Source organism: Haemorhous mexicanus, chromosome 16 (assembly GCF_027477595.1).
Source record: "Haemorhous mexicanus isolate bHaeMex1 chromosome 16, bHaeMex1.pri, whole genome shotgun sequence".
NCBI lineage: Eukaryota > Metazoa > Chordata > Aves > Passeriformes > Fringillidae > Haemorhous > Haemorhous mexicanus.
In genome coordinates this window covers 15,125,100-15,135,487 of record NC_082356.1, presented here as the reverse complement: position 1 = coordinate 15,135,487, position 10,388 = coordinate 15,125,100, and the positions used below count along the sequence as shown (strand labels likewise).

Below are 10,388 nucleotides of genomic sequence, written 5' to 3'. Positions count from 1 at the left end.
TCAAGCAATTGCGTCATTCATTTGCCTCCCTTTCCTGCTTGGCTGTGACCAGAACTACACCAAAAGGAAAGTGCCTGCAGCTGAAGGAAAGCTGTGCTTGGGTATCTGGTTCTATTTGTTGCTGCCGGTGGCGTTGTTTGTTTGCCTTGTTGTACATACTGGTAAAGAACTGTTACTCCTCCTCCCCTATCTTTGCCTGAAAGCCCCTTAATTTCAAAGTTATAACAATTTGGAGGGAAGGGGGTCACATTCTCCTTTCTAGAGAGGTCCTGAAAGACATCTCTCTTTCAAACCAAGACAAGCTGACAATTAACAATTTATTAACAATTATTTATTAACAATTAATTGAGAATTATCAATTACTTATCAATCTAATAAACAGTTAATTAACTTAGGTAACTAAAAGGTAAGACAGAGGTCTTCACTGGAGCTTGGAAGGGTACTGCAGAGGTCCCTAGTGAAGGGACCATCAGCAGCAGAAAGCACGATGTTGCCAGCTCCTGCTGGATGCTCCAGCTGACACAAACGCTGTCCCTCAGGTGGTGGTCTCCAGAGCATCTCCTTCTTGGGTCCCTGGCCTTTCTCCCTCTACTCTAATGGTTCATGGTCTTCTCCTCCCAGGCTCTGCCTTTCACAATCACCCGCCCCATCTTCTGAGCTGGCTTCAGGTTAGGAATCCTAGGAAGAAAAGGACTGGTATTCACTGGTATTAGCCAGACGAGTATTTCCAGCCAGCCACTTTTCTGTCTCTGCAGAGCACACAGTGCTGCATCCTCTCTCTGTGCAAGCAGTAAGGAGCAAATTGAATAACTGCACTCGCTGCATGGAGGCTGCAGAGGTGCAAGGGCAGGAATGTGACCAGTTAAATGCCTGGGGACCAACCACAGCACATAGGGTTCCATGCAGAGAAGCAGGCCTTGCCTGTCCCAAGAGGAAGCAGAGCTAGGGACTGGCTGGTCCCTGGATCTCTCGTTCCAGATTTTGCAACCCTCCAGGAGCTTAATATTCCATGCAGTGTCTTTTCCCAGTGCCTCCCTACCAAGGCCAGATGGTGATCTTTCTGTGCTCCTGTGGGTGCTTATGCCACCTCTCTGGGGCTGCCTGTCTCCCACCTCCCCATCCCAGTCAGAGGAACTGATGGGAGGGTGTTAAGGAATGAACCAGGCTGTGCTTGGTGATGCCCAGCATAGAACAAGAGGCAATGGGCAGAACCTCAACAGGGAATTCCACCTGAACCTGAGGAAGAACTTCTTTCCTGTGCAGGTGACAAGTTGCCCAGAGAGGTTGTGGAGTGTCCCTCACTGGAATTATTCCAGAGCCCTCTGGACACAACCCTGTGCCATGTGCTCTGGGATGACCCCGCTTGAGCAGGGAGGTGGGACCAGATGACCTACTGTGCTCCCTTCCACCCTGTCCCACCCTGTGATTCAGTGACACCCATCAGGAAGTGTGAGTTGGCAAGGGCGAAGATGTTTCCCACCTGCACAGCAGGGTGGTCTTAAAATTCCCGGGGCGCTTTGGGGAGAACTGCAGGTGAAAGGTCTGCTTCTGGCCAGGAGCAATGGTGCCACGGTAGGGGTTGATGGAGAACAGGTCGTGGATAACATCTGGGAAGACTTCCAGGGAGGAAGTGGCACGCTGCGGAGAGAGGTGCTTTTGTTTCAAGCGGCGCAGCTTCTTGGAGCAGTCCTGCTGCTTGGGCTGCTCCTGCTGCTGCTCAGGCCGCTCCTGCTGCTGCTCGGGCTGCTCCTGCTGCTGCTTGGAATCCTGCTGCTGCTTGGCAGGCCGCTGCAGCTGCCGCACTTTAGGAGGCTTCTCAGGAGGATGGTCTTGCTCCCACCAGAAAAGACGCAGCAGCTTTCTGCGATGCTTTACAGTATCATCACAGAGGAACCGACCTGCAGGGAGGAAGAGGACACCTTTCAAACACAAAATCCTATGTTCCCAGCAACTCTGCCTCCTGGGGCAGGTAGGTGGAAGCTTGGGATGCACTTGGATCATCTCTGGCCGAGCACTTTATTCTAGCAGGACATAGAGCAGGGACTCTGCCTGCAGCACACAAAGTGTGTGCCAAAGCAGGAGAGTTGGTTTTAGACAGTGACTTTTCATTTGCCCTGGAGTGGAGAACTGCACACAGACATTGGCTGCAGGGCAGCTGACTCATTACACCACTATTTTTCCCAGTCTCAGACTTCTCAAAGAGATAACCTGATGTCCCCCTTCCCAGTCCTGACCCAGCACGTGGCTCTCCCCAGAGCCTGCCTCAGCTCCTCTGCAGAGCAGAAGTGGCAGAGCAAGAACAGAAGGGGCTGAAAAGCAGAGGGGGACAAGGAGAAAACTCTCCAGCTGCGGCTGGGAAGATGCTGATGAAAGTGGATGTGTGGACAAGGATGAAAAAGCAATTTGTGTTTTGGAGTGAAGTGGCAGGCTCTTCTCCCCAGGCTCTCAGCTACCAAGTGAAATGCTCTTACGCATCAGAGTGGTTGAGAATGGCTTCTTCACTGGTTCACTCTCTTCAACTTTCTCCCAGGAGTATTCCAGGGCTACCTCCCCTGTGTTGTGCATCATGAAACTGAAAAGCAAGAAGGAGGAATAAAAAAAAAATGTCCAATAAGTATAAAGCAAATAGTACAGTAATATTGTCTGATGAACTCCTGGTGCCACTTTCTCCTGAGGAGCATCTTCTTCCCCAGGAAACCCTGCCATGACCAGACTGCTGTCCTGGGTGGCCCAAGAAAGTATTTCAGAGTCTGGAAGTTTAAGAGAAAAGGGCCAACAAGGTGCCCAGGACATTGAAGCTAAGGGGCTTACTCTTGCTTTAGGTCTTGGTTTGACTGCAAAGTTTTTCTTGAGCAGAGGAGGACAGGTGACATGCAGTGAAAGCAAACCCATGGCTGTCCTCAGGAGAAAGGTATAGCAGCACTGAGGCTCTCCTGACCACCATCTCCTGCTTTGCTTTGCGTGCACGTAAAAGGGCCTGTGCTGGTTTGGGCTGGGGTAGAGTTCTGGTAAGCAGGCACTGGGTCAGCCCTGGGCAAAGGCAGCTCCTGCCTGGCCTCCAGCACTCACGTGGCTGTCCTCCTCTGGAAGGGGAAGGTATCCTTGAACTGAACCCTGTCGGTGCTCAGTTGGAACTGGGCGTAGGCAACCACAGCACTGATGTACACCTCAACCTCCTGGCTGCTCTCCTCCACCACAGTGTGAGCCGGTTCCGGCGCTATCTCAACCACCTGCAAACACAGGAGGAAGGAATCACTGACCAGAGCCCAGAAAGTCGGGCTGAGAAGGGCAATCTTTTGGCCTCCAAGATCAGCCTCCTAGAGGGACTACAAAGGACCATTCACTTTTACTTCCCTGGAAAGATGACAAAATTGGGACTGTTCTGCTACAGTAGTTGTTTCTACCCACTGCTCAAAGCAGTCACTACCACAGCTGTTAATATACTCATGGAGATTACACCTGCATTCCAGTCCCTGTACTTCAGCCTTGAAGAGGGACTGGTATTTTTCCTGGTCCCCTATAAATTCAGCAGGTCTCAAAATTAGGGTTAAGTTCCCCTGCTGGAGCTCTGTGGATGGAGAACCTCAAGACTAAAGAGTTCTAGAAAGCACCTTTTCCTTCTTGTTTAAGGAGAAAGTGCTCTCCAGATGTCATGTCTGGAGCAACAGCCACTGCTGGGAGCTGGGGATGGGCATTTTGGGATGTGAAAGATCTCACTAAGAAAGTCTCCAACCACAGAGATTCTGATAGAAAAGAGGATGGTTTAGAGGCCTTAAAATGGTCCAGAAACTCAGAAAGAACCTTCATCCAAGATGAGTGTGTTTGACAATAATGACAATAAAAGCAAGAGTCTCTGGAGATGATCCTTCTCCAGACTCCTCCATACTGTCATACAATGCCTGGGCTACTCCACGATGAGATATCCCTCACAATACAGAGACCACAACCAAATTCTCTGGTATCCCTGCAGACAAAACTTTTAATTCACCAGCATATGCAGGAGAAGTGTATTTCTCTCTATTTCAAAATAAGAGACAGAGTTCAGCAGACTTAACTCCTTGTTGGTTAAAAGGCATCAAATCAGATGAAGATATTTCTAACACCATAAAATGGGATAAATTCGTAAAACATTGTCTCCCATTGTCGTGGTTTGGAATGAGAGGAAATCTAGGGAAGTGATGCAAAACTTCCATCCAGTAGAAATCGCACATGCCTCTGTGAAACACACATGTAAAAGACCAAAGAAACCAGGGAACTTCCTCTTTCCCTTCTGGTCAGGAGCGAGGAAAACCCCACGGCTGGGCGGCCCCTGCTGCGGGGTTCAGCGCCCTTCCCCGGGCCGCCTGCCAGCCCCCAACATTGGCTGCTGGGCAGGGACAGGGGGGTGCCACGGGGCCGGATTGAGCCAGCCTTGCTAACATCTGACTGCTTGCTACAATCCCCCACAGCCTGAGGCCCAGCCGAACCTGCAGGGCCCTGGCAGCAGCTCTGGGCTGGTGCCGGGATTTTACTCCCGTGGAAATTGCCCACAACCATCGGGCAGAGGGAAGGAGAAGCCACCCCTGGCGTGCTGCTGCTGCTGAGTTCTGGCCTAGCTAATTCGATGCCAGCCGCTTCCCTAACCAGAACTCCCACCTTCTGTAGCACCCAGCCTGACCGAGCTCCAGGTGGGATGTTAAACCTTTCAATACTTCAATTCTCCCTCGAGTGAGAGAAAGTAACGAGATGCAAGCATATACAGGAACAACATTGTTATGAACAAAAAAAAGGGTTACCCATTTTTTTCCCAAGGTTGTAGAATTAAAAGTTTAACCAGTTCTGGCAGAGAGGAGTGCTTTTGTTGGCTGTATGTTGTAATCACCTGTTAAGTATCAGGTCATTAGCCATCTATTGTTGAGAATTCACTCTATTGTATCAGCATCACCCTGCTTTCCGCCAGGTGGGAGGATGGCATCCTCCCCCCCCACCCTGAGATGGTGGAGAGGAGGGAACCAGGAGTTGATATGCAAATAAGTTTAGAGCCAAGATGTAACAGGGCAAGCACCCCACCAGAAAACAGCAATGAACCCCTAAATCGGCGAGCCAATATGGAATTTAGAGATCAAAGTAGTATCTGGACTCCAGGGGAGAGGTTCGAAGCCAGCAGAGACACTGAAAACCTTAGTTGTCCCTCACCCTAAGTAAAGAAGACTTCAGCTGGGGCCAGTACCCTAGATGGAAAACTCAAAAGTTAGAATCCAGGGGTATATACCCCCACCTGCTCTCATGGGGCAAGGGCCCCCCAGCTCTGCCCCCTGGTTGACAAAGCTGCAGTTGCCTCCTCCTCCGAGTCACTCCTGGAAGTGACGATGGCGAATCTGTGAACCTGTCAAGCCATCCAACCTTGAGCTGATCACTTTTAATAAAGGCATTAAAAAGAGAAAGATCTCCTGCCCTGTTTATTTCAAACATGAAGACATCATTGACAGCGAAGAAGTCAAGTCCCAGATGGGAGGGCTGAGGAGATGCCTTGTTTTAGAAGCTGAAATCCTCTTGTAATATATGGAGAAGGACTCTTTTTCCCTGTAACGCATGAAACTATGGGGAGATGAAAGTGTTCAACTGATACCAACCAAAGGCCTCCATGTTAAATAAGCAGGTGTTAAAGTAGTTGTGATACTGTAGTATATGATGTAGATAATTTATGCTTTGGAAATTGTATAAAAATTATAAAGATCCAACCATGCATCTGACCCCCATGACCAGAAGCAGGGCTTTTCATTTCCAAAAGATTTCCCGGACTCGCTCACATAAATCATGACCATTAACGAGTGAGTGTTTCTGAATGATCAACGACCATTTCCCACGAATGTCCAGAACATTCACTGAACAACACCTGGGAGAGATTACATCGGATAACGGCGATGTCCCGGCTACAGCTGAAAGGAAGACCATTTCGAGGAGCCCAGACAGCCATTCAAACCTATGGACTGACTTTGGTACTGGACTGCATCTGTATAGTTCCCATTATACATATGTAGGAACTTATAGAAATCTTAAGTCATTTCTGCTTCAGGCAGAATAAACTGTATATAAGCTGGCTACCTGGAGCAGTTGGTGTGACACTCTGGGGAGACGCTGACACTACGTCGGTCTGTCCCAAGTTCACCCAGCGTCAAAGTCCGGGGTTGATGCTGTCTTGGCTGTGGTGGTTTTATAATATTCTATTTTTTTTGGTTGTCGATCTAATAAATTTATAAAATATTTTTTTATAAATTTGGCTGCAGAATTGATCATTTATAACTATACTATCAGAAGTTTGAACAGAGAAGGAAAGAAAAGTAGTCCATGCCCCCAGGAGAAGATCTCTGTTCCCAGGGATGAAGACGATTTTAGAGATAATAAGATAATAAGAACTTTTGCCTTTGAACAGCTCATCTTTAAAACAATAACCCATAAGTCAACATGGCCCATCAACAAGCTGTGGGAAGGCTGGTGGAAAATGGGAGGGGCTTTGTGATAGCAGATTTTCGCCCCAGGTGGCTGTCATTCATGATGACATTGAGAGCCATGAGAGAACCTCATTTTTTCCTCTTGTGGAGAAGTCTTCATAACCTTAACAAGAGGGACTTCTCTCTCAGGTGAACTGAAGAAACACTATTTTAGAGGTGGTAAACTGACTGGAAATTTGACGTTTTGTTTATTTACATTGTTAGTGGGAAAGAAAAGTTTGTGGGGGGAGAAGTGTTCTGAAGGGTTTGGTTTGATTCTCGCTTTTTTTCTTCAGTTACTTTTAATAAAATTTTTCTGTATACCCTTTTAAAGTTTTAAGCCTGCTTTGCCTTTCTCCTAATCCTATCTCACAGCAGGAAGCAAGTGCATTGGTGATTGGCCAGCACCAAAGCCTGCCACATTCTTTGGTGCATTGGGCTGGGAATCTTAACATTGGTGAAATCTCATATTGGTGAACTGAAACCACTACACCTATTCAACATGGGCTGCAACTGATAGTTGTGTGTGGCTAAAGGTGTCTTGTCAAAAAGGCTTCCCCATCTTGTGTGAGTATAACTGGCCACTGTGCTTCCACCTCTCCCTGGAATGCACTGCTGGTGAAGCTTACAGCTGTCCAATGTCCAGAGGAAGCAGGAGCTGCTCAGCCAGCAGTGATGGTGTTATGGTGGTTCTTTTTGTAAAGCTGTGTTGGCTTTTTTTGCCATTTTGCTTCTTACCTTCTGCATTCTAGGGAATTTGTGTCCCGGGTCTATCCTGGTGGAACTCTTCCATGGGACAATGAACATTTGGTCATCCCAGTCCGGAACCTTTGTTCCTGGCACCTCAAAGTTGATCTTGGCCACCTTACATTTCACAAGGTGCCTCCTGAAGGTGGCTGGGACATCTGATTGCAAGGTCACTGTGATGCCCTTGGTACAGCCAGGATGGAGGTGTCCCACCTAGGGAGAATCAGGGAGTCAAGACCAAACTGGAAGCACTGCCAAGGACAGGGCGGATAGCAAAAGGGACCAATGTGATGAGCAGCTGTGACAGGAAAGGATACCTCACTGTGGATTTATGTGAAGCCTGGTAGACAAAAGTATGAACAGAAGGTGCCACCTCCCATAACATTAAGCCTTTTCTTCAAGGCTGGCATCCTTGGCCCAGCCAAGCCAGGGACTGCATCTCCTACAAGGCACTGGAATGGGCTATCACTGGTATGTGAGGGATCCCTGCCAGCTCCTGGGAACATCAGGACAGGGCTTGAGCAATGAGGAAAGGCAGAGAAGTCCATGCTCACCCTGGGGGAGAATTGGAATGGGATGTCTGCCTCCCACTCAAAGCGCATGACCTTCGTCTGGGTGTGGTTGGTGATGGTGAAGGTCCTGCAGCAGGGCTTCCTGACACAACAGCCCCCAAACTGGATGTGATTCAGTCTGAAAGCTGTTAAGGAGGAGAGCAAAGGATCTCAGCGTGCAGGGAGCTCCACCTGCCACCCTCACATGCATAGACAACTGCATGTTCAATGCTTCCTTGCTCCAAGCCTTCCTCCCTCTGAGAGGGAGTTCCCCAAACAGTTCCCCATCCCACCACGTCCAGGGAAACACCCTGACACATCCCTAAGCCAGCGACATGCAGTACAGCACACACTGCTTTGCATGCATGGCTGCCAAGCCCACAGGCCACCAAGTCCCATGGATGACAGCCCAGGCCTGGCTAGAGGGAGGACACACGAGATCAGACATTGTCCTCTTCTTTGCTCCACCTTGGCAGCCTCTCCTCTCTTACCATCAGTGATGTCTTTCTTCAGACTGCACTTAGCATTTCTCTCCTGTGTGTCTTCTTCTAGTCCATCGAGGGTGAATTCGTCCTTGTGGCCTTCACCCACCAGCTCTATTAGGGTCTTGTTAGAGTAGGTGTCCCCCGCTAACACACGAATCTTCCCTTCCAGATGTTGAGCCAGAGTGGGTTTGAAAGTTACATCAAACTCTGCTGATTGCCCGCGATGCAGAAGGAAGAAGGGCTTCTCTGGGGGCTTGCTCTCTGCACAGCAATGGAAATCACAGTCAAAGTAGGACAGCTGTACAGAGGAAACATTTCCATAGGATATATGAGGAATAAGAGGTTGAAACCAGCTGCCTTCTAAGCGCAGGTTCTACCTCCAGTGGTTCCAGACCCTCTTGCTATGTTCACAAGACTGCTACCTCCAGACACATCACCACTTAAGCAGCTTAACCTCAGGCTTATGACCAGCCCTCAAGCCATCTGCTTCCAGCCAGCTCCAGCCATATGGGAAGCTGAGCCAAAGAGTGTTTTCGGCTTCTGCTGCCTGTCTGTGTGCTCAAGGGCTGCATCTGTTCAGGCTGGTACCTTCCCACATGCAGCAGATACCTCAGAGGGTCCACTGAGGTAGTGACAACACAACCCACCATGTCTAGAAGAATAGAAGAACTTCCTACAACTTGCTAGGAGGAAACCCTGCAAAAAGTCTCCAAGAAAAGACTGGGGACAGAGAGCCCAGGGAAAGAAACTGTGCCTAACACGCGGCTGCTGCTCAGAGCAGGGCACACGTTTTCCCTCTGTGCATGATCATACTTCATGGTTAATGAATTTACCGTTTCCAAGGGAGTCCTCTTCCACATCTCCAGTGTGGAACACCTCGAGTGTGGAGACTCTGCTTCTCAATAAGAACGCTCCCTGCTCATCCTCCAGGAGTAACATAAACTGAAACAAGGGAACCCAGAGCAAAATGATGCTGGTGTGAGTACAGGATGGCACGGGGACTGACACCACTGTGCTGCTGGTCCTGTATGGGAGCGCAGCACCTCTCCTACTACAAACAGCTCTTAACAAAACTAGCCGGGAAAAAAGGGCATTCAGAGGCATCTGGATAGAACGGACAAAGAGCCAAACAGCACAGAAAGTAATGAGCAGAATGTAATTAAACCACAACTAAGTTTACTTAAAATGTGGTAAACTGGGATCAAATACAATCTAATGGAACTGGGAAATTGCACATATCTATGAGAAAAAAAGGTGACCTGAGAGACAGAGGGAAAATACTCCACCACCTTTCTTGTGTTCAACTTAAAGAAGACAGACTGGACGGAAAATTTCCAACAACTCCCTTCTTGGAGAACAGATGTCAGTCACTTGTTTAAAAAGAATTTCTGACACCTCTTCCCAGGTCTGCCATGTATTTCAGGACCTGTGCTACAAGCACTTGTTCCCAAACCAGACCATTCCTTGAGCAGGTCCTCCTCACCTTGACAGGTATGATGCCATTGTTACGGATGACCAGGGGCAGCATCTCTGAATCCCCCAGCCAGAGCCTCTTGAAGCGCAGCACAGCATTTCCCCTCTTGCTGCGAGCACTTGGGCACACAACTGTTGGCTGTGGCTCATGCCCCTTCCCACTGATGGTGAAGGTCAGGATTTGGAATTTAGTTTCCACAGAGCTGCAGGAGAGGCATAGAAACAATTTCAACCGGCACTGACCCATTTCTCACTGGGCAAGGGCCACCCACAGTGTTTTCCCTGCCTGGTGCTCCTGTACCCCACAACACAGCCCCCTACCAGCCTCTTCCCAATCCACTCAGGGCCATTCACAAGAGGAACCTGCTCCAAAGAGCCTGAGCCTTCCACAATAACAGTTAATTTCACTTAATTGAATAATGCAGTACAGCAGGTAAATAAGGAGGCACCAGATGAGATATGGCAAATCCCTTGGCTGCAGTGAGATGAGACGTGCAACAAGCAAAAGCACAGCATGAAAGTAGTACAAAAGCAAGGAGGCAAAAATAAATAGTCACTATCAGTAAAGATCTTTTCCAAGAACAGTAAAAAACAATTGCTTATTAGCAATTAGACTTTTTCCAATTCAGCCACTAAAGGGTTGAAGAAGGACAGGTCAAACC

General features: G+C 48.7%; 1 protein-coding gene across 3 annotated transcripts in view; it reads right to left on the bottom strand.

Moving 5' to 3' along the window:
* Positions 1 to 303: 303 nt before the first annotated feature.
* The window catches only part of LOC132334703 (hydrocephalus-inducing protein homolog), a 59,036-nt gene continuing 48,951 nt past the window's right edge, over positions 304 to 10,388 (bottom strand). The window contains exons 42-50 of one of the 3 annotated variants that reach the window (XM_059860789.1): positions 9,737 to 9,929; positions 9,087 to 9,195; positions 8,260 to 8,514; positions 7,772 to 7,914; positions 7,209 to 7,430; positions 3,070 to 3,230; positions 2,472 to 2,572; positions 1,481 to 1,898; positions 304 to 678 (exon numbers count right to left, since the gene is read on the bottom strand). In XM_059860789.1, the coding sequence (XP_059716772.1) occupies positions 594 to 678; positions 1,481 to 1,898; positions 2,472 to 2,572; positions 3,070 to 3,230; positions 7,209 to 7,430; positions 7,772 to 7,914; positions 8,260 to 8,514; positions 9,087 to 9,195; positions 9,737 to 9,929 (1,687 nt within the window). In that variant the 3' untranslated portion in view covers positions 304 to 593. Of the gene's footprint in view, positions 679 to 1,480; positions 1,899 to 2,471; positions 2,573 to 3,069; positions 3,231 to 7,208; positions 7,431 to 7,771; positions 7,915 to 8,259; positions 8,552 to 9,086; positions 9,196 to 9,736; positions 9,930 to 10,388 lie in introns of those variants that run through there. The other 2 variants (XM_059860790.1, XM_059860791.1) reach the window with 2 other exon arrangements.